Source organism: Pocillopora damicornis, chromosome 4, assembly GCF_964200805.1.
Source record: "Pocillopora damicornis chromosome 4, jaPocDami1.2, whole genome shotgun sequence".
NCBI lineage: Eukaryota > Metazoa > Cnidaria > Anthozoa > Scleractinia > Pocilloporidae > Pocillopora > Pocillopora damicornis.
Window position 1 is genome coordinate 7,962,347 of NC_142673.1, and position 24,246 is coordinate 7,986,592.

The 24,246-nt window shown below is 38.6% G+C and overlaps 1 protein-coding gene across 5 annotated transcripts; it reads right to left on the reverse strand.

Moving 5' to 3' along the window:
• Positions 1-13,452: 13,452 nt before the first annotated feature.
• LOC149046684 (uncharacterized) lies at positions 13,453-24,246 on the reverse strand. Of its 5 annotated transcripts, XM_089203839.1 has the most exons (17): positions 24,102-24,246; positions 23,888-23,982; positions 23,518-23,747; positions 22,192-22,328; positions 21,529-21,975; positions 21,059-21,106; positions 20,919-20,942; positions 20,596-20,655; positions 20,044-20,159; positions 19,369-19,451; positions 18,921-19,000; positions 18,292-18,384; positions 17,919-18,006; positions 17,651-17,690; positions 16,416-16,541; positions 15,659-15,694; positions 14,947-15,183 (listed from the first exon to the last, which is right to left on the reverse strand). In XM_089203839.1, exons 3-17 carry the CDS (start codon positions 23,721-23,723, stop codon positions 14,965-14,967), a joined length of 1,803 nt encoding a protein of 600 aa, XP_089059965.1. In that variant the 5' UTR covers positions 23,724-23,747; positions 23,888-23,982; positions 24,102-24,246; the 3' UTR covers positions 14,947-14,964. The 5 variants fall into 5 exon arrangements, with proteins under 5 accessions (XP_089059966.1, XP_089059967.1, XP_089059965.1 ...); XM_089203840.1 differs by lacking the exons at positions 14,947-15,183; positions 22,192-22,328; positions 23,518-23,747; positions 23,888-23,982; positions 24,102-24,246 and adding exons at positions 13,453-13,546; positions 13,705-13,792; positions 16,972-17,088 and having other exon boundaries at positions 21,529-21,793; XM_089203841.1 differs by lacking the exons at positions 14,947-15,183; positions 22,192-22,328; positions 23,518-23,747; positions 23,888-23,982; positions 24,102-24,246 and adding exons at positions 14,814-14,940; positions 16,972-17,088 and having other exon boundaries at positions 21,529-21,802.

The window sequence follows — 24,246 nt, forward strand, 5'->3', positions numbered from 1 at the left end:
AAGCTTACTTGTAACATAAGTTGAACTGTGAACTTGTACAATTTAGCTGAATTTAGACACGTACTTACCTGGCTCTCGACTCTTTCATTGTGCACGAAGTATCAACCGGTATCATTTCAAAAGCATAGATGTGTCATCATGTCACAGACATGGATTGTTTACGCGATGTATTCCATTCCATTCCCGTTAAGCAACTTCCAAAACGACTGCCATTCTCGACAAACGCGTGCCATTGAGGCTGTAGGCGGACCTCTGGTTTCTTTTCAGAGCTGTCACACCAAGTTGGCACACGCTGTGCTTGTTAAAAATTAAAAGGAAAAATACATCAGAGAGTAAAAAAGGCGTGCGCGGAGTCCGTTAATCAAAGATGTAAATTACGACCTTGATGGCAACGACTCAAGAAACGGTTTGAGTAGTTTTAAATTGTGATATTCCCGCAAAGTTTGTGGAAAAGTTCTGTTTTTTATCAAAGTTTGACTGTTGTTGTGGTCTGATTCGTTTGAAGACAAAGGCTCTATTGTCTGTTAACCTCAAGGACCTTTCATGGGATAGTTCGGAAAGCACACTCCGACATCCGTCAGAAGGAGGTCATCTCGGGTAGATTTCCGATTACGAAATCCGAGCTCGCCCAATGTTGTCTTCGTGATGAAGGCCCTACACGTGCTTCGTTTTCGCTCATGACTTCGTATTAGGCGTAAGATAGTGCTTTTTTTTTTGTTGCTTACCTTCATTACAGACTCCACAACATTTTTGCGATGCCTCCTTTTCACAGATGGCCGATTACAACTACAACATAGTAACACCTCCACGAAATCTGTCAAAAGGAGGATTTTAAAACACCGGAAATGGAGAGGAAAGATAAATGATACGGTCGATTGACTCCCAGACAATTGAATGGTCCAAACTAGCAAAGGCGGGAAATTTGTTATCGTGCGAGATATCAAAGTATCTGTTTGCTCACTCAATTCGTATTCAGCGTTCGGCCGTATTCCAATCGATAATTTCGCTTTCTGAACAAAATTTCCAATTCTATGATGGCACGTAAATTAACTTGTCAAGAAGTGAGTTCATTGTTTGAGAGAAAGTTGTCTGAAAGGTGAGGTCTCTCCTGAAGTCTACTATGAAAAAGAATTCGCGCAGGATGAAAAAAAAAGAAAGTAGACTATAAAAGGCTGCCAGTATCTCAGAAGAAAAATCCTTTCACTGGACGTGTAGGGGAAAGAGGAAACAACATGAAAAGGGGGTATAACGTCAGCTTAAACGATATAGAACGCCAGCCTGCCAAACAGCCGAAACTCGCACACATCAAGAATGCCAACTCAAGCGCCGAGGCTCAAATAAACATAAACCCATAAAAAAATTCAAACGCCAATCAAACTGTAAAGGCAAGCACCCCTTACACACCAAACACGACCACATGCATCACCAACACCTCAAACGCAAACACCATCTCCTCCATTAACATAACCTCGAGCACGACCAGCACTGCAAACACATGCATCATCCTTACAGTAAACGCGACAACGAACACAAACCTGGCCCAGCAAAATAAAAAAGATGGTGAAGTAGAATTTGTAAAGACCTCTCACAGAAGCGCCTCAAAGGCCGGTAAATTCCATCTCTCGTAACAGGACATTAGCACCACTTCAACTGGAGACTGGCTCACCGACCATATTGTAGGTGCAGCTCAGTCTGTTCTGAGGGAACAGTTCCCTCACGCAAGAGGATTGGAAAATACAACTTTGGGGCCTATTTTTAATTTTTCTGTTCAAAAAGGCCAATTTTCATAAATCCTGAATACTGGCAGCCATCATTGGGTGTTGGTATCTACTGTAGGATGCTACACTCCTTCTGTAGTTTATCTGTACGACAGCCTGTTTTCGGGAAGAATTGCAGCCCTCGTGCAGAAACAGATTGCATCAATTATATACGACGAAGGAACCAGTTTTAAGGTCATTGTACCAAATGTGCAACACCAGAACAATTCCGATGACTGTGGAGTTTATGCTATTGCTTTTCTGGTTTCGCTACTACATGGCCTCAATCCTTCTAATCTGACATTTGACAGGAAGCTGATAAGACAACATCTTTTAAAGAGCCTGGAGAGTGGATCATTCGACCCCTTTCCCCTCTCTAAAGTACCCGAGTGTCGAGACAGGAGGCCACTTTTTGTTCAAGAGGTCTCGGTAATGTGCGAGTGTAGAATGCCGAGGGAAGAGTCAGACTCGAAGTCTCCTTCTCGTTGTGTGAAATTTTGTAGCTGCAAGGAGTTTTTTCACTGGAAATGCATTTCAACAATTATTTTGGAAGATTCAAGTGCAAACTGGCGTTGTCCAAACTGCGAAAGAGCCCTTAAGCAGGAAGAGAAAAATAACCATTAATTTAACATGTAGTATTAAAAACTGATTCTCAGAACTTCCCATTAATTGTTTATTAAGATAATCGTCGAAGTGAAATATATATGTGTAGTAATTTTTTATCTATGTAGAAGTCAGCTAAAAGAATTTTTAAAATGTATTCATGAGAAACTGTTTCTTATAGATCTTTCCCTAAGTACGCTCTTGCGTTTAGAATTGAAAATCCTCATCTAAATATTGTAAAAAATATTATCGTAGAATATTTTCAATGATGATCATGGCACAACGCAGATAGAGAAAATATAATAGGTGAGACAAATCACGGATTATCCTTGTCGACAAAAGTAATATCGCCTGCTACATTATATTCAAACTTAATCTCCGTCCAATCGAGGTAATGTACAATTTTTTTATCAATTACCATATTAGAAATAACAATATATCGCTTAAACTCTGAACGTAACTGCGTTAAATTTATTTCATCAGAAATCCAGAAGATTTCCGGTGTTTTAAAATCTCCTTTTGACAGATTTCGTGAAGATGTCATTACGTTGTAGTTGTGATCGGCCATCCGTGAAAAGTAGGCGTCAAATGTATTTTGTGGAATCTGTCATATAGGTTAGCAACGGAAAAAAATGCAAATATCTTAACGCTAATACAAAGTCATGAGCGAAAACGAAGTAAGTGTTCCTTTCTACTCTATTTTGCGGCTCTAAAATGCGAAATAGGGCCTTCATGAAAACATCGGGCGAGCTCGGATTTCGTCATAAGATATCTACCCGAGATGACCTCTGGTGTTGTAACATCCTCCTTTTGATAGATTTCGTGGAGGTGTTACTATGTTGTAGTTGTAATCGGCCATCCGTGAAAAGGAGGCATCGCAAAAATTTATTGGAGTCTGTAATATAGGTAAGCAACGGAAAAAAAATGCAAATATCTTAAGGCTAATACGAAGTCATGAGCGAAAACGAAGCACGTGTTCGTTTCTACTCTGTTTTGCGGGTCTAATATGCTAAATAGGGCCTTCATCACGAAGACAACATCGGGCGAGCTCGGATTTCGTAATCGGAAATCTACCCGAGATGACCTCCTTCTGACGGATGTCGGAGTGTGCTTTCCGGATAGTTCAATCTCGAACCCAGGGTTATCTTGGCTTCTTGTCAGCGGTATGGTCGCTAAAAAATGACCTCAGGGAGAGTGAATCAATCAATTTTTGGATTGGTTGATGGGAAGAACGATGGACTCCACACAGAAAGTGCGATTTTCAGAAGGGATCGATCGATGTTTAAACTATTGGGTTTTTTTTTTTTTTTTTTTTGCCTGAAAGTTTTCAATTGTAAACTTCCTGTCGATGCGTGGGAAACATCCAACCAAAGCCGCTGCATGCTGCAATGGCGAGAAGCTGTTTTTCATGGAACGATGGATTGCTGTTGTTCCTGCCAAAGACGTACAAGTAGAAATAAATCATTTTATTAAGTTGTTTGGAGTAAAAAGCAGAAAAGAAGGCATTGAAGAGGCCGTGCAAGCGATCGGATGTGTAATTGTAGAAAAGTACGATATCAGAATAGCATAAAATAAAAAAAAAATTTAAAAAAAATTGTCGGGCATGCTCGCTACAATCTTGTATTCAATATCAAAGAAGAAATCGAGAAGTTTTCCTTGACATGCAAAGAAGATCGCGAAGAAAGGGTTCTGTATTTGAAAACACGGAAATGAGGTCTGTCGCCATTCAAAGCCCTTCTCAGGCCACAGTTTCACTATCTGCTTTGCAGCAAGTAAACCGTTCTAAAAATCCATTATACCCACGTCTAAGGTACTCCGAGAAGACACTTCAGATGTTAAAACAGAGGTTTTCCTTTCATATTTATATATGAATCTCAGCTTGTGATACAGTAAATTGTCCCTTTTTACCGCCTATACCTTTACTTAAATTGGCAGAGAACTTTAATTTCCAAGTGGGCGCAGCAGTCTGCTCTTGTTAATGTATTATTTTATAATTTAAAAGCGTATCAAGAAAAGCTGATCTAATTCAAAGACAATGCCCTTTGTTTAGTATCTCAAAATATCCATAAAAGGATATCTTGAAACAATAGCTTTAGAGCCAAACAATGGCTGATTAATTCACGAGGGAAATTCAAACTCGCTGCCATTACAATAGCGAAATTCACGAGGTAAATTCAAACATAGCCGATTACTGCACGAGCGCGAAATTTGAATATTTAGCGAAAGCGCGTGTATGTCAAATCTTACCCTGGGGAGGAGTAGGGAGTTACTTTTTGTTCAAGGTCACTTGCTACTCAGGGAGGGTTGGTCAAGACATAGCATGTTGCAACTGAGAGACTGACAAAGAGTGATGAAACCAAATGAAATTTGTGTGAATGGTCACGAATGAAACTTGTTTGAATTAAACTCATTCCGTGAAACTGAAAAAATCGCATTACCATCGCAAGCAAAAAAATCGCAGGTGTAACCGCGGCTTTAGAACAGGGTCTTGGTTTGCGTTTGTTGCGCACTGACATTGACGAAGTTTTTCATCCTCTGGAAAAAAGAACAAACAAAAAACAAAAACCGAGATGAACTTGAATCCTTTGAGAGATGAGTGACTGAACGCCGCTGAAGATTTTATGTACCGTGAAGATGGCATCTGATTTTCCAGACGGCAAGATTTGTGAGACAAGATAAGAAGTCTATTGTCTTTTCACTCTCTTGATCTCAAACGACATTTTCCACCGACGATCTTTAATTATGCGATGTTCCATTGCCGACAAAAAGGAAGGCAGAGCAGTTTAAAACTATCACCTCTTTGTTAAATGCCGCGCATGCCGCCAGAGTTTTCACTGGAAGACTAAAGTAGAACGACAACCCGCAAATATCACTGATTTTTTTAGTCCAGCGATTTAACTCGGCGTTATTCTTAATTCCTAAGAAGTATTTTCCCAAACGCCAATTCTTTCTTCTATTTTGTTTTACGTTACGACTAAAACTAGATAGTTTTAAAACTATCTCCTCTTTGTTAAAAGCCGCGCGCGCCGCCAGTGTTTTCACTGCAAGACTAAATTAGTTACGAGAGTGAAAGCGTGATAGTATGAAGACTAGCGCTTAAGTCAGCGCTTCTTTGATAAGAGAAGCAAAACTTGACCAAGTGAAACCATCGATAAAAGCTTCATCGTTTTGCGGCGTTGTGCTGCGCGCTATTATCAACTGATCCAAAGTACAGTATAAAGAATTCAGCATTTCCAGGTATCTTGTTTGGGGTTAATAACAATAGTGAATTGTTGCTTTTTTTCCTCTCGTCCTCTTGCCGAGTATAGTTCGTGAATGTTGTTAACAACAAAGCATCCTTATTGTGTTAATAAATTTATAATCAACCGGTTCGCTGATAAAAAAAATATACTGAGAGACCAAGCATAGTGAAGGGCATTTTCTCCCTTGGGTACCCCTGTGTGAACAGCACGCTTATGAGCAACTTTTCCAACCCCTCTCCCCAAGTGCCGCTAATTTGACACGCCGACAATTTTGCGACGATTTGAAATTCATCTTCGTCGAGTCTCGGCACAATTCCCTCAGCGCAACAAACAACAAAAGGCTTTTGTTTGAACTTGTGAAGTCGAATTTAACCCACAACAATGGCTCATTTCTAGAATATCTTTTATGTTCCTTAAAATACAAATAAGATTATCATTGATCCAAAACCGCAACTTTTCTATACAGCTACAAGAAATCGATTGAATGTATGGACTGAAAGCGGCACGATTATGTTTTTCCTATAGCCACCTTCTCCGAACCCGGAAAGTCTACAATTTTAAGATTTTGAAGAGATAACCAAGGAATCGATAGGGATTGAAATACTTGGGAAGGCTGGCCATAGAAATCCTGAGGTCCTTTAGTATGGAGGTTTTACATATTGTCAGATTTAAAACTCTAACACTCGTTCTGTTCACTTGACTCTGTCTTTAATTCTCTTTTATTACACAAGTTCATACAGCGGGGACTAGCTCTGATCTTTGGAGGAAAGTGTGGGTCACCGCTTATAAAGGTGACCCTTACTGAGCTGTCAATCTCTGACCTTCGTCATGCTTTTACACTAGCGAATTACGTCAAGCTACGCAGAGCGGAGTACGCATACTAAGTAGGTACCTTCCAGATGTTTACGCTGTACAAAATGATTTTCTACCTTAAATTTCTTAGTCATACAGTCAAGTTCGGGCAAAACAGAAACAAGGTTGACAATGTAAAAATTATAATTCCTCGAAGAAAAAACAGAAAATTCAGAGAAGAAAGGGCGTACCCAAGGTACCGCCTCCAAGAGAGCTAAGTGCTATTTGTATAAGTCCCCTGATTATATTACCTTAAATTTCTCAGTCATACAGTCAAGTTCGGGCAAAACAGAAACAAGATTGACAATATAAAAATTATAATTAACCTACTAACATAATTCAAATCATAGTCGAGGAGATACCCTAAGAGAAAATAGTCCTCGAAGACTGCTACATAACGACAGAATAAACAGAAAATTCAGAGAAGAAAGGGCGTATGAAAAGTACTACATGTTTACACCCCAGGTCACCTCTAAGAAAAAGAGGTGTCGAACGTGTTAACATAAGACCGCCAAAAGGAATAAGAAATGATCAACTGGCTTATTATAATTTTTACTGACTGGCTTATGGTAATATATCATTTCCGTTTTCAACGTTTAAATAAGTCAAAAAACACCTATAATGATCAACAGGCTTATTATAATTTTTACTGGCTGGCTTATGGTAATATATCATTTCCATTTTTAACGTTTAAATAAGTCGAAAAACACCTATAATGAAAATTCTTGCTAGAAAGTCAATTCTGTCTTTTAACAATATTACATTTACAGCTTGTTTTGTGATTAACATTTTTTTTTCACAACCACATTATACTTGTGCGTCATTCAAAATTCCATGTCGAAATTTTTGTCCAATTTACCATGATTAAAAACATTCTAGAGAGTTTCACTCAAAGTGAAAATAGTTACCAATATTAGGAAAATTACATTCTGTTTTATATTTAGTTGACGGAACATGCAAATGCTAAATTTAAAAAAAAGGATGAAGTATATAAGCTATGGCTTGCATCGCAGACAAGCATTCCAGCTGCAGCAGTAAAGACTATCATGTTGCTACCTTGTGTCAGATTACAGTTTTTAGAGGAGATTGATGAAAAGTGTGCAGAAGCCTGGAACTGCTAGCCTCTATGTCATACATGTAACAAGGAATAGTACCACTTTAGTCTTCCCTTGAAGATTTCACTTGGAGCAGCTTATTAAAGAAATGGAAGGAAGAGCTCCTGACTTGCTTGATGCCATGGCCACTGTGACTGTGCCTGTTTCAAAAGAAGATGAAGTTAAGTGCCTCCAGTGTGTGTGATATGTGGTTAAATGATGAGTACCCAGTGCTGGAAAAAAAAAAAACTCATGACTATCATCCGTTGTGTTGAACACTCCAATTGTAAGATGCATATAATTTTACTGACTAAAGGCAATTTCTAAAAAATACGACTTGAGCTCAAAGTTGTTACAGAATGAAAGAAATGCCATTTTTACTTCATTCTTTTTAGTGAAGCAAAATCAAAATCTTGAAACAACATCAGCTTAAAAATTTCACAATGTGAACCTTCCATATTTGTCTTTTATCCGAAAAAAAAAATCGCTAGCTTGATTTAGCAAACTGAATCATGTTCAGTGTGAAATCCTTCGATTGAAATACACCATAGCACGCGTGTTGTGCACGCAACAAGAATAGTCCATGGGCCAGAGAAGGTTCTCATTACCTCTCAGGGGTAGAAAATGCGAGTGTTACCTGATGAAAGATTATGTGAAAGACTTATCAAATTCACTCGATAGCAACCGTGAAAGAGTAACTCTCGCCATTTTCTTGCGTACTCCTTTATTGAAAAAGATGCTGCTTTAACGTGGAAACGAGGCTGACAATAAAACGATTATTTCAAATGACTTCTTCGTTTTTTCTTTAAAGAAGATAAATCAGTATCTTCAACGTAAAACATGATTTCAAAATAATTTTCGGCTAAAAGCCACAATTTTACGATTTTATTTAAAAGAAAACTAGTTCAAAACATAGATTGAACTCGAAAGGCATCATGAATAATTTCCAAGATGGCAGCATCGCTGCCTGGTAAGTGCGTTGAAGTTCTTGTGTAACCTTGACGATTTATGACGCATTTTGCCCAAAATGTAGAAAGATTAGGCTTCTAAAAGTCAAAAATTATTAACAAAGGAAACAAAAATAAAAGACTAAGTATTATTTTCTGCTCGTTAACTTAAATACTTGCAAACATTCGAAAGCTGGTGATCGAATATTAAGAAGTTATTTTTACATCGCAAAGCTTTGAACAATTGTTTGAGTTTCTTCGATCACATGTGTTGGAAAATCCAAGGCTTATTAGGTGGTTGACCTGAGAGAAGTTGACGTCTTACATGCGATCAATGTACGCTAATGAAATACTCAAATCCACACTGAAAATTTTTGGAGAAAGTTGGAAACAGAATTGGGTGACTTATTGCAATTTGAAGATCTCCTGGATAATAGAAAGCTTTTGTTCTACCCCAAAATCTGTGCATCTCAAATCAAGGAAATTCAGCAAGCTGGCCTGTACTTCCGTGATGCACTTCTCCCAAATATTAGTACGATATCATGGCCTCCGAAACATGTTGAGCTATGTGAAAGTGCAGTCAAACTAGAACTAGATGCGTTTCTATACACTCTCTTAACTGGGAACACACATATCCCAGCAGAATATCCCGATCGCCTCCGCGCTTTGTTGATTCTTTTGGCCAGGACATCATTTACGGAGTTACTCCAGGACTACAAAAACTACTCAAGCAAATGCTGTTACCGTATGCCAAACAATGTTCAACTTATCCAGATGCCACACCGATGTGGGTATGGGATCGTTCCTTTGCCTGAAACTATCAAGCCATATATCAACACAACACTCGCGTGGGACAATATCGATAGATTGGAGGAAACTCTTTCTGGCGGGGTAGCCAAAAAGCCAATGGCTAGACTGGATTTAACATTTCTGTCCGTAATGAGGTTCAAGTCTCACTGGATGTCATCAGATATCTCCCGAATATCGATGTACCTGCTACTGAAATGGCTACTCTTCACGAGGTTCTAGTGCAGTCCCTCAAGAAAAAGAATACGCTCAAGTTAAAGAACATCGTCGTCGTCTTTGACTAAACACTGTATGCAAAGGCAAGCGAGAGACAATGGAAACAAAGCGCGAAATTTAAAGATATGGTGATGAAAATGGAAGTATTCCACACAACATGCACCATGTTGTCCATCACTGGCAAGCGCTTCAAAGATACTGGCTTGCAGGACCTGTGTGTAGAGTCTGGTGTGATAGCAGAAGGTTCTGTTGCAGAAGTTCTACAAGGACGCAGGTTAAATAGTTGTGTTAGACTCCACAAACTCGTGCATGAAGCCCCTATGAGACTGGCGTGGCGAGGATTTAGGCCCTGGATAGAAGAGAATTATAAGCAGTCCAAGAGTATCGTTGATGGCTTATTTGGTGAGATTGGTGATTTGTATGATGATATCTGCAAAAGGTTGTTCCAGAAGTATATGACCAGTGCTTGTAGTGTCAATTCTGTCCATCTTTTTGACAAGTACATGGCGTTTCTTCGTTGCGAGTGCGGAGTGCACGAACTATTGACGAAATAACAATGGTTCAGAAGATACGGCGAGGCGACCAAAAAACATTTGCAGAGGTGGCTGATAGAATGATGTCAATAGTTTTGCATGAAGTAACAGAAAACTAGTGTATTGGCGTAGTCTTTGATGTTAAACGAGATAGCTCAGTAAAGAATGCTGAGAGAGATAGAGCAGAGAGGCTCAGAAAGCGGTCATGGATTCAGAAACATTAGGGTAGACAACAAAACATTACAGTGGCGGAAATTCCTTTCCACTTCTAAGAATAAGTTGCTCCTAATTCCTCTCAGAATAGTGCGAAAATGAGATACAGAAAGACTCGCTGGAAAGAAAATCTTTGTAACAGCCGAGGATCGATGCTATGAAGTCTCTTAGATCGGAACAACAACAAGGAAGCTAAGGTCTACGCAAGAGGAAGCAAATACCAGAGTGTTACTCCGTGTAGCTATTTTTTTAATCAAGCCTCGTTTCGACAAACGAGTCTCGTTTCGACAAACGAGTCTCGTTTCGACAAACGAGTCTCGTTTCGACAAACGAGTCTCGTTTCGACGAACGAGTCTCGTTTCGACGAACGAGTCCCGAGTCTCTATTCTCGAACAAACGAGTCTCGTTGAAAATCGTTTATCGAGTGACTTATAAATCGTGACGATTTAAAATCGAGTGGTTTCCCAGAAACCGTGAGTGATCCGCTCGATTCATGTTCATCGTACTCGAATAGCAATTCGGATCCAAGGGATCACTCACGGTTTCTGGGAAACCACTCGATTTTAAATCGTCACGATTTATAAGTCACTCAATAAACGATTTTCAACGAGACTCGTTTGTTCGAGAATAGAGACTCGTTTCGTCAAACGAGTCTCGTTTCGTCAAACGAGTCTCGTTTCTTCAAACGAGTCTCGTTTCGTCAAATGAGTCTCGTTTCGTCAAATGAGTCTCGTTGTGTCAAACGAGTCTCGTTTCGTGAAACGAGCCTCGCTCTGACTCGCTTCGATTCTCTCGAACAAACGAGTCTCGTTGAAAATCGTTTATCGAGTGACTCATAAATCGTGACGATTAAAAATCGAGTGGTTTCCCAGAAACCGTGAGTGATCCCACTTTATTGCAGAAGCTCAAAGACGCGACTGGTTAATGAAGTTTGGGATTAATGGACTTAAGCAAAAATTTGAGTTCGCTGCCACTATAAAAAAACCTCGGGAAGCAGGCGAATGTAAAAATTGAAATGTTAACTATTCGGTATCAGTTTTCTTACGACACCGTTATCGAGCTCATTGTAATGCAGGAACTAGGTAAGAACGCTTCCTTACACTTGTGTATCGCCTATAAATGGGTTCTCTATTCTTTCTTATTTCGTGGCTGCTAAACTACCGAAAATTACGAAACTTCGTGACCAGATGATGACGCAACTTTTTTGGGTCTTAACCTCTCTTCCCCTCAACCCCTTCCCCGTTAATATGAGAATAATCCAGAATATTTAAAAGAGATATAGTAAGGGATGGGACATTCATTTTATTGTTGAAACAGGTGTATGTTAGTGTCTAACAAAATGCTCTCCTCCTTTGACGTTCCCTTTCTACCACATATTTAAAGATAACTTTCAACATGCCATTGTAAAGTGCACATGTTATTTGCAAAATTTATTAAAATTCATAATTGATAAATACGCATGATTACCAGCTGATTAATCATAACCACTAAATACTTAATGGATAAAAAAACATGAACATAATTAGAATACAAACTATTTTAAACACTTGCATTAATTTTTTAACCCTCTAACCCCTAGAAGGGATAAACATGAAACTTCTCCCCAGAATATCCTTACATAATCCAACAAATAGGTAATGAGAATACTCATGTTTATCAGGTAGAAATTGTCATCTTGATCTAATACCCAATTTGCATAAGCTATCTACAAGGAATTGTGTAGCAGCTTGAGGGGACAATTAAGAAACAGTTTCAAAAGATTGAGAGTTAACTTTTAATTAACAACTGCTCTACATCTGTTGAATGTGATACAGCACAACAACAATAATTTATATTTTTCTTTGATCAAAATTTATAAACATGCATGATTACTCAGTGAGTAATTATAACCACTAAATACTTAATGAATAACAAACATTAACATAATTAAACAACAAACTAGTTTAAAAACTTGCATTCATTTTTTCACCCTTTGACTCCTAGAAGTGATTAACCCTTTAACTCCCAGATTGAATTTTTAATTCTCCTTACTATCAACCATACAATTCTTATGATGTTAGGTCAGAGAATTTAGTATTGATCAACTAATTAACCCAAAATTGATATTCTTCTTTGGTCTCTTCACTTATCTGGTTGATATTGTATTAATATTGTAAGGAGAAATTCTGTCTGGGTCACTCGTGGCAGTTAAAAGGTTAACAAGAAACTTCTTCCCATAAAATCCTTATGTTATCCAACAAATAGGTAACAAGAATACTCAAATTTATAAACATGCATGATTACTTACTGAGTAATCATAACCACTAAATACTTAATGAATAACAAACATTCACATAATTAAATTACAAACTAGTTTAACCCTTTAACTCCCAAGATCTGATTGTTAATCCTCCCCTGTAGCTGCTACACATTTCCTTGTGAATTAGTTATGAGAACTTGGTGCTAGATCAAGATAGCAGCTTCTACCTGATAAGTTTTAATATTCTCTTTACCTGTTTGCTGGAGAATGTATGGATATTGTAGGTAGAAGTTTTATGTGAATCACCACCGGGAGTTAAAGGGTTAAAAACTTCCATTAATTTTTTTCACCCTTTAACTTCTATAAGTGATTAACAAGTAACTTCTCCCCATAATATCCTTACATTATCCAACATCTGACTACTTCTTCAACTTCTTCCTTTGGCAGCCAGTTCTTTTTTCCCTTGTTTTCTTTTCCCCTTCGGCATTGATTTCCTTTATTTCTTCTTTCTCTACCTTTTCTCCTTCCTCACCTTCCATGCTGGCATCTTCTCTTCTACATTCTCCATCTTTATCTACTCTTGCGTCTTTTTTCTCTTCGCTCTTTTGCTTCTTCTTTTCTCTTTTCTCTTTCCTTTCCTTTTTTCTTCTTTTTTCCATTCTTCTTTCCTTTTTAAAATGGTCTTGGTGGTCTTCATCTGTCAGTAAAAGCGATGATGGTTTAATCCCTTTAACAATCAACATCAGGCATCGGTAATGGATTTTACCACCACTTCATTATTGAGGTGATGCAATAAAGAGCATTTTAAGTCTTCTAAGATAATAATTTTGTTCACAAGTTTTGCTAGAAAACCTACCATAAACCTCATCCTTCCTCACCTTCCATGCTGGCATCTTCTCTTCTACATTCTCCATCTTTATCTACTCTTGCCTCTTTTTTCTCTTCGCTCTTTTGCTTCTTCTTTTCCCTTTTCTCTTTCCTTTCCTTTTTTCTTCTTTTTTCCATTCTTCTTTCCTTTTTATAATGGTCTTGGTGGTCTTCATCTGTCAGTAAAAGTGATGATGGTTTAATCCCTTTAACAATCAACTCAGGCATTGGTAATGGATTTTACCACCACATCATTATTGAGGTGATGCAATAAAGAGCATTTTAAGTCTTCTAAGATAATAATTTTGTTCGCAAGTTTTGCTAGAAAACCTACCATAAACCTCATAAAGACAATTCTTATCCTCGACTGTCGTTTGCAGGATTTACTGTTTGCCTAGTGGCACATTTCCCTCGAAGCAAACCTGCAAAGAAATGAAGGGAAGGGAAGTATGCTGCACAAAATGGATAACATGGTGATGAATAATTCAGCTTATAAGCAAATTCATCTGTACAGCATACCTCCCTCAAACATTTCCACTAGAGTAGATACCATTTGCATCGTCTTGCATGTTAATGTTAATGTTAGTGTTAGCTTTTATAACAGTGTTACGCAAGTCAATGCCAATGTGTCACCTTCCATAGGGAATGGTGTATCAAAATTACTCTAGGGAAATTCCCTGCCACTCAAAACAAACACACTTAATAAATCCCTTTCTTCTTAAATTTTCATACCTACCATGCAGCTCATTCAAGTATCTCTGGGAGCACTTGATAATAATTGCGTTGAAGGAATTAATGAAATTCAATAACTAAAAGAGAATTTCCCTGTGAGCCTTTTCCCTGTCAAAGGGGAAAAGTCTGGGCAAACTCTCTGATTGTCTTGTCTCTACAAGAGCCTATTCATTCACCAGAAGGGGGAACATTCTTGCCAATCTTATAGTCAGGAGTGAAACAGTCTTTGTCAGTCTCCCCCAAGTGTTGTGGCACTAAGGCCTTGTCCCTGTTTAGGAGAAGATTGGTCTTGTCAGTTTCACCCAGGTGTTACGGCACTAAGGCCTCATCCCTGGTCAAGAGAACAGTCTTGTCAATCTCCCCCAAGTGTCGCGGCACTAAGGCCTCGTCCCTGGTCAGGAGAACAGTCTTGTCAATCTCCCCCAAGTGTCGCGGCACTAAGGCCTCGTCCCTGGTCAGGAGAACAGTCTTGTCCATCTCCCCCAAGTGTCGCGGCACTAGGGCCTCGTCCCTGGTCAAGAGAAGAACAGTCTTGTCAGTCTCCCCCAAGTGTCGCGGCACTAAGGCCTCGTCCCTGGTCAGGAGAACAGTATTGTCAATCTCCCCCAAGTGTCGCGGCACTGAGGCCTCGTCCCTGGTCAGGAGAACAGTATTAAAGTAAATGGTTTGAACAGTATTGTCCATCTCCCCCAAGTGTCGTGGCACTAAGGCCTCGTCCCTGGTCAGGAGAACAGTCTTGTCCATCTCCCCCAAGTGTCGCGGCACTGAGGCCTCGTCCCTGGTCAGGAGAACAGTATTGTCAGTCTCCCCCAAGTGTCGCGGCACAAAGGCCTCGTCCCTGGTCAGGAGAAGAACAGTCCAGTCAGTCTCCCCCAAGTGTCGCGGCACTAAGGCCTCGTCCCTGGTCAGGAGAACAGTCTTGTCCATCTCCCCCAAGTGTCGCGGCACTAAGGCCTCGTCCCTGGTCAGGAGAACAGTCTTGTCCATCTCCCCCAAGTGTCGCGGCACTGAGGCCTCGTCCCTGGTCAGGAGAACAGTCTTGTCCATCTCCCCCAAGTGTCGCGGCACTGAGGCCTCGTCCCTGGTCAGGAGAAGAACGGTCTTGTCAGTCTCCCCCAAGTGTCACGGCACTAAGGCCTCATCCCTGGTCAGGAGAATAGTCTTGTCCCTATCCCCCAACAAGTGTCGTGGCAGTAAGGCATTATCCCTGGTCGGGAAACCGGCCTTGTCAGTCTCCCTTGAGTGTGTTGTGGTTTAGGAGAGAAACAATAGTCATTTGTCAAGTGTAAGGTTTTGTTTGTCTGCCTAAGTTGTTGGATTTGCAAGATTTCCCTTTCCAGGAGAAAATGATAAATCAATTTTTAATTGTGAGGATTTATTTAAATGTTGTCAGGTGATGCTTATCTTGTTCCAGCATGTAATCAATAATAAATTCCAAACTAAGCCCTTAAATGCAGTCAGGTAATGCTTATCTTGTTCCAGCATGTAATTAATAATAAATTCCAAACTAAGCTCTTAATTGAGAACACAGTGTAAAACCAAAAAAGATTCCCTACCTGGTCATCTAGGAGAGCCTTGGCTTCCTCTGGATCCTAAATAGATTTGTGAAGATGTAATTGATATGTTACTGCTGAAATGATTGTTTCGTCTATTAAACCATCTAGCAAAACACCATTTGAAGTATAGGCACTAATTGAATATATTGTACTGTAATTGAAATTGCGGAGAATATATATTATTCCTAAGTAAAACGTTCGTTTCCTCAGATTGCTCATGCCCAAATTTTCTTCTTTTCTCGTGAAGTTGCAAAGCATCTCGAAGTTGTCGAGCCATGTTACATAATGTGTGGAATATATGAAGTAAGATATGCGTTGTGCCGTATACATGACAAAGAAGATGAAAGATAACTGGTTTAAGCTTTTCACAGCTACAATAACAGTAGTGGCCATTACTGGAGTTTTGTTGTGTCTTTACGGACGCTAACAGCCTTTGAAACGTTTGATAAATAACTTCGTGACGATTCTGTACCGTGGAAAGAGGTGTAAGATCGCCCAGCACCAATCAAGAATTTCGGAATTTTTTACTCTGATAAATCGAAAAAGACAAGGTACGTTGTTTTAACTGAAGTAAAATTAAAGAACTTAATTAAATCAACGGGTTTATTTGTTTTTCTTAAAGGTTTTGGCGGCTGCAATAATATTTTATTGTCTTATGATGTTATTTCAGTAACAAAGAGGGGAAAATTTGAACCCTACTGGGACTCCTGTTGTGTAAGAAAAAATCAACATAATAGATACAACTTTATGTACGTACCCTCTCGCAGATATCTAGCACCTCCTTGCCCAGAAGGGGATCTTGGTGTTTGACCACGTGCTTTTGTCTCTGCAGAGTAAAATTTAGGGGCACATTCTGTTGTGACCCTGCCCAGTCATACACCTCCTGTTAAGAGATAAATTTCTTTCAAAAATGTCTCTAATGCGAATTGTAACTAGGAAAAATACAAAATAGCATGCAGTGGGCGGGTGCTCCTTTCATTTGGAAAGTGGGTTGCCTTTTAAACTAGAATTAGGGGTCTGGAGCAGCTTTTTTCTTGTCATGTATTGAGGGTACTTCAAATATTCAGTTAAACTGTAAATCAATATAATTCAGTTTTGTTTCCTCTGATCAGGAAGTATTTGTCAATGAAAAGAGGAGATTAATATTTCTAAGTAAGTGACCATGTACATATATAAAATATCTAAATATCTTGAATAAAATGTATTATTGTAAATCCCTAGAAGAGAGAGATGGAAACATTGTGTTTATCATTCCAATAATTGATCATAAATGTATTCATATTAACCACTCATACACAAGTTACTGTAAATACCTGGAAAAGAGCAGTTGCTTTGAATTTGCGTTTCAGTCGGGTACTGCCATACTGTAGGATTATTGTAATGCCCTCTTTGTCCTCAGGCAGTACCCGCTGACCCCTTACCTCTCTTAACTATGAAATTAAAAGGGAAAAACATTTCTTATGTTTTGTTCTGCTGAACTTCGTTGACTTCATTCCAAGTAGAGAGAAGGGGGAATTAAAACACCAAAGAGGTCTGTCGGCCAGAAAATAACTGCAGCAATTATCTAGTGATTTTGAGAGGTTACCTTTACAAGCATTGCTGGAGCTATCTATGGAGTCATTCTTTTGATTCCAATATTCTCTTTTCATAGTGATGTAAACTTTTTACCTAATGTTATTGAAAGATTTTTTTCTTTCTTTTATCTCCTGGTTGGTCTTGTAGTATGTAGGCAATATTGGAAATTATTGTTTTTAAAAAATTAAAAGTTTTGCTCCTACTCATCACCAAAGACACTAGCATGACATTAAATATTTGATGAACACTCCAGGACATACTTCTCTATGTTCATTGGCCTGGTTTTTCTGTTGACATAAACTTATACTTTTATCATTCATCAATGTCAAAACTTTATGAATTGGCTTTAGTGGAACGCAACATATTGTAGGGATATGTTAGAGACATTTTATAGGTATGTAATATTATACTATTCACCTCCATATCCATCTTAGTGGTTTGATCCTCCTTTTTATTGCTGACAGAAAAATATAGAACAATTTGCCTCAGTTAGGTACACTTTGAAACCTGGACTGTAAAAGTGGTACATGTAGCATGTTTTTTCTGAAAGTAGGTTAGGTGCTACAAGCAAATTTGGGCCACTGTTTGATTTAATATGGTTCTCTATGACTCGCATATGAGTCATGACAAGTGTCTACTTTATGGGATTAATAATAAAGGAATTTTGTTGAGCTGATTATCTTACCATTTCTTCTTTAAATTCTGAAGGGCCAATTGGCCCTGCTGAATGCAATCTTCAATGTCACCCATGTTGATGTTGGCAAGGGTCTGGCCTAAACAAAACAAGTTATGAACTTTCAAGGAAGAGTGTCTTTCAACATTGCAACTTTTGGTGTTGGCAAGGAAGGTAATCTCAACTACTGCAAAAGATGTTTCCTCTTTTTCCTTGCCAATATCTTGTGTATCATTTTCATCCTTCTGTCAAGTGCATATTGTATTTTCATTGTGATTGCATGATTGAAAGGGTAAGTGCTGTACTGTGTATGTTTGAAAAGTGCAGATTACAGAAAATGGTAAATAATGTATGTTGAAGGTTACTCTAAAATATGAAAACCTACCTGAAAAACGTTCAACCAGGACTGGCCTGCCAGAGGTTGGTGCCAGGAAAAAAATCTGACTCTCGTCATTATTTAGGCCAAACTTTGATATCACTGAAAAAAGAAAGATTTTTACTAAACTCTCTATGATAAAATAGTAGTATCCATCTGCAATTGATGTAAACTACAATAAATAACTTGAGAGAAAAATTTTTTAATCAGCTTTGAATGGTAAATCTTTGAGTGAAGTTGTTGGTGATAATATATCAAAACATAGTATACTCGCCACAATGAACAACACCAACTCTTTTTACAGTATATCATTATTGTTCTATTTTATTACATTTACCATAATATCCCATTTTAAAATGTTTTAACGATGACAACTTTCCAGTAAAACACAATGTAGTTATGTGCAGCTGAGTGCTGCAGAGGGCATCCATTATCTGTAAGGTCTATAATTACTGAAGGGAACCTTTTTTACCTGTCATACTTTTATCATGTTTGTGTGTAAATGTATAGACAATGATCAGATGAAAGCTGACTAAACAGAGAATTTTTCTGGCTTTCTTCTTGAATTGCTATACTGCTTAATTCTCTTCAGTGTACACCATCTATACCAAGAATCAGCTTTGGGATAATTGATTTACCTCTTCTCCCACTTGCACTCTCCATACATGCCATCCAGTAGTACAGATCAACTGATAATGTTTGGAGCATGCTACAAATTCTGCAGATAGTTAAAAATAGAAACAAAACTGATTACTTTTAAGGATTTGTTGACAAATGGGAATTATTCTCACTTTGATAACCTGAGTATGGAATTTGATATAAGTTGGAAAATTGTAAAACATGTGCATACTCTAGTTGTTGGAGTGTTGTGTCATGTCATGTTTAGTAACATAATGCTATGACTTCTGGAAATGGCTGATATATGACCTGTCTCAGTTTCTGACCAGGAATCCCTTAGCCTTTATTTGAATTTCTAGTACTAGGCAATGAAATTTGAACTTTAAGGTTATGCTGTCTTAATAACTACACTGTAGCTGTACAGGCACAAGATCCTAATTTTATAACAACAAACAGCAAGCAGCTAACCTTCGCACAGGATCAAAATTATCGCCCAGTTTTATGATAATTAGTGTAAACATTTTAAAATCTATCTTTGCCTGGTAGCATATCTGCAAAAAAGCAAGCAAGAGAAGCATTTGATTGAGGAAAATTTGGTTTTTTCAGAGAAATCTACTTTTCCAGTTCTTTAACAGAATTGAAATGTGTTAGGAAGGAGAGTTTGATTTGAAATTTCTTTGTAATGATAGTGGTCCTTGTTGCAAATGCTATTAAGAATGCAGAGGAAGGGGTTGTTGCTGGACAATTTATTTTTGGGTATTCTTTGGGGTGTTTTGATTGGGTAGGAGCTTAATGGAAACCTGTTGAAAGCCAAATCACTAAAATTTAAGTCCTATTTCTTCTTTTCCCTCCCTCAGTGAAAGGGAAATTGAAGCATTACTTAGAGCTTTATGTAGTTTCACTCAAATATCTTGTATGCTTAGAGTAGGGAGCCCCTATAACCACATTAGTCGCAACTCTAACATGCACACTAGGTTTTGTAGTTATGGTGTAGCACTTTTCTGTAGCCACATGCAAAGGAAGTGGACAAAAATGTACATGTATGGAACCTTTCACACATATCTTTCATTTTTCGCATATGTTTAGCACACTAGTTAGACACAGACCTCCATGTGTAGTGGAGCTATAATATTCAATACTAGCCTCTTCAAAGGTGAGATTTAAGAAGACAGGTAGGGACTCCAGCACAGCATAGTTTTGGTAAAGTTCCCTCTCGCATAGAAGTACCTCCTCCACCCTGTCCAGTCTCCCTAATGCCACTAGGGAAGCAAATAACCAACACAATTGAATTTGTTAAGTGGTACACATGAAAGAAAGACATTAAGCTTCAGTGGTCTTAAATTCCTTTATGAATACTTTGACTCAACTCTACAACTACAGTGTGCAAAGAAAGTTATGTATGATAGCCCAGGAACAGTGGATTTTCTGATTAGGCTAGTGAATTCTTACTCTCACTTGCCCAATGGATAGGCAGATTTTTTCAAGATTCGTTCAAATCACATCATTTTGGGCCAGTAAAAATCACTCAAGGGCCAGTACCATGCTAGTCATGGCTTGCCCTTCAGGGCAAGTAGTAAAGCCCACTCTCTTTACAATCTGAACTACATGAAAAAAATGAAGCGTGGCAAACTACTGTAAAACCTGTGTTGAAGCATGCATCCTGTGTATCCAATCTACCTTTACAATTAACGGTACCTTTTCCGAGGTTTTGACGAACAACTCCCACTGGGCTTAAGTCTTCTCGAAGGACACCAACTACATTGAAATGTTTTCCCATTAGAACATTGAATTTGACCACGATTGATGTATTGTACTGTAAATAATTGTCACCATAAAGCCAGTGCAGCAATCAGTGATAGTAAAGATGATATACCAATAAAAATTAAAATATTTATACTAATCCACAAATAAAGTCTGGTTAATATGGCACACATATATAATGATGGTACAATTTATCTCCAATCATAATCTTCGCAATTAATCTTAACCAATCAATGGCAAGATATCACAGTTTTTACCTGTTTGAAGGGCATCTGTTCTGACTGAAAGAATAAGTGGGAAGAATGTTAAAATTGTAAATTTTCTTTGAACGTAGAGAATTAAAAACAAATAATGACAACAACCCAGATGAGTGGGTTGTTGTATCAACTGGTAATACCTTGGGGTTGATCATCTGCAAGCCATAACATTTCAGGTAAATCATCATCTGTTGAAATGTATGAACATCAGCACAAATGAAAATTGCAATGGACAGTTTATCAAGGAAACAACTTCAACCATTACAGGTTGTTTAGTTTGATGTGATGTTTCGGTAAGGGATGTTTAAACAAGTTCTTGGTATCAGACCATGAGCATAATAGTTTTCATAAATCATTCATGACCTGGAATATGTTAGACAATTAAATTTAAGAAGCTGCAGCCTCAAAATGTTTACACCCACTTACCATCATGCATGGATTGCTGCAGTTGGTCATAATCTCTCATGATAATAAACATAAATATTGTTAAGGTGTATGCTGGATATCACTAATTAAAGAACTGCAATTCAAATCAATTGCGCTTGTATTTCTTCAGTACTGTTATTTTTTTTGTCCTTCGTAGTGTGTGTATGGAAAAAATATTCCTTACATCCAATTTCTGAAGTGGATGATGTGGTGTTGGGGTGAGCCAATGGAGGAGCAAAGCTGGGTCGGGATGAATGAGGAGTGGGGTTTGGTTGGGCTAGTGGAGGATTGGGGTTAGGTTGGGTAAGTGGAATAGTGGGGTTGGGTTGGGCTAGTGGAGGGGTGTGGTTAGTTTGGGCTGGTGGATGGGTGGGGTTAGGTTGGGCTGGTGGAGGAGTTGGGTTCGTTGGGGCTAGTGGAGGATTGGAGTTAGGTTGGGAAAGTGGAGTGGCAGGGTTAGGTTGGGCTAGTGGAGGAGTGGGGCTACTTTGGGCCAGTGGAAGGGTAGAGTCAGGTTGGGCTAGTTGGGCTAGTGGAGGGGTGGGGTTAGTTTGGGCTAGTGAAGGAATGGGGTTAGGTTGGGTCGATGAAGGTACTGGAGTTGATAGTGTGGATGTTGAGGTATGTGAGGCTGAAATCAAGAATGAGGTTGCCAATTTTGAGGATAGATGTCAACAGTAAGGAACTATAACACTTGATGAAAAAAAATTTTTGGAAATGGGGAAGAGACAGCTTCCATGGCATGAAGTGGAGGACATGAGACCAAAAAGGTTCAGCAGAATGAAGAGGACTGAGAAAGAAAGACATCATGCTAATAGTTTTTTGTAATAAAAGTTAAGTCACTTACCGGGATTTGGAAGCCACAGGAAAATTTTCTTTTTCCTTGATCCTCCAAATAATTCCAGTAGCTTCACACCATCTTGGAGGCCAGTCGCAACCTTCGACATGGCATGCCCTCTACAGTATGATGCGAATAACTCTAACCTAGAGTAAGGAAATATTAGGTATTAGTATCACCAATCATAACAATTCATTATATTGTAATTTTGAATTGATTTCCCTCATTTTACTGGAAATTTTCTTAAAACATGGCACTTGCAGAAATTACATATAGGTGGCATTTGTTAGAGAAAGGTAAAGACACTAGAACATACTGTAATCATAGGGGCCAATATTCTTAAAAGACCAGTGTGAAATTTACATTTTATCTGGAAGGGTAACAAATGACTGGATAAATTTTTTTTCCTCCTGGAAAAGTTTGGTTTTCACTCTTCCAACCTCTTCATCAAAGTTTATGATAACAGTATTAAAAAGCAAGTTAAGAATGACTGGTTATTTTCAATGATTGTGCAAGCATTGAAATAGCTGAGTAAGCGCGTCTACTATTTAGCAGAGTACATCCGGCGTTCCAAGGTATCACAGAAGGAAAATTAGCGCATGAGCGGAAATAGCATACAAACTAATGACTTGGGTTACATAATTTACTTTTAAAATTTTTATCATTAAGCGGAAAGGGAGCTTTTAAACGCCTGAACTGTTGACAAGATTAGTTTATTTGACGTTCGTTTTTCATTGAGAACGTGGTCAACACATTGAATTCGAAAAGAGTTTCTGCCAACTGTGCGGTTACGCTCCGAACTAGAGCTTTTGAGCTTGAGCGAAGTGTTAGGGAACCTTTTTTTGGGGGACGTTATCTCCAAATTTCATGAAAATATATCGAAAGTCAGCCAAAAATGAAATCTTTAGAGTTTAAATCTCAAGCCAAAAGTGATTATGCGAGAAAAAGCGACGTCTCATCAATCCCGCACGTGCCTTCTACTCACAAATTATTTTCTGCTTTGTGTCTACCGAAGTGAATGAGGCACCAAATTATAACTTTAGAGGTTGACAGATTTTTAGTTTTTCTGTTTTATAGACAACCAAACGAAATTTGCGAGAAGACAAAAATATCTATTAGGTTCATTAGAAATTAGATGGACAAGTAGAGTCCAATTCCACTTGAACAATTTAAATCGACTGAATTCAATTTTTTGTCGTATGGGAAATGTAGGACAATTATCAGTAAGTATCATCAACTCGACAGAAACTTCATATAGCGAATTTGTCTGAAGTAACTTACACCTTGAAGCGAACTGGTTCAGAAGAAGCGAGTGACAAGAGAAACAAGACTTACCCACCGAGGTCTTTTCCAACTAAAGAAGGAAAAGCGCCGCAAAGAAGATCGCCTATCTGAGAAGCGGTGTGGTTTTTTGTAAAGGCAATGTCCATCACCCGCCTGGCATTTATAAGCCGACTCATTTCTGCGTTCACAGGAACAGCAGTCCTCTTCTTTTCCAATAACACCACGGTCCTCTGAAAAGCACGCTTGCTGTAGCTCATAATGTAGCTTTACAGTGAATGTTACTAAAGCAGGAAAACACAATGTAAGGACTGCAGCTGCACGCGCCTTCTGAATCGTTAAAAGAACCCCACCGAACAAGAAAACTGAAGCCCTTTATCGATCGGTTGATCAATAACTAACTATTCATAAACAATTTTCTCACCTTCAAGTTTACACGAATCAACAACGAAACGGTGAAAAAAATCAAATCTTGACGCGGCGGATTTCAGTCATAGAAAAGGCGGATAGAGGACACCCCTAAAACAAAAACACTCGCTTAAATTACGGCAAATGGAGAATGAAATCCAGTGTAAATCTGTTACTAATATGTAAGTTGAGACGACGCGCGATAACGAACACACATAATAAATACTGACCAATCTGTATTTTAAGTCCATCTTGGTAGATGTAAAAAAGAAAGGAAACATTTAAGCGTCCTAGCAGTCGTTAATTCCCAAACGATCGCGCACGAAAGCAAACTCCACCACCCCCTCCGAGTGAACGCTAACCACGTCACAGCGA

Excerpts from the sequence above, each read along its gene's own strand:
- LOC149046684 (XM_089203839.1), bottom strand. The coding sequence starts at position 23,723 with ATGAGCTACAGCAAGCGTGCTTTTCAGAGGACCGTGGTGTTATTGGAA. Across the intron at positions 18,385-18,920 it reads GAGTGCAAGTGGGAGAAGAG|TGATATCAAAGTTTGGCCTA; the intron begins GTAAATCAATTA and ends TTCTTTTTTCAG. Across the intron at positions 15,184-15,658 it reads AGGCTCTCCTAGATGACCAG|GGACGAGGCCTCAGTGCCGC; the intron begins GTAGGGAATCTT and ends TCTCCTGACCAG.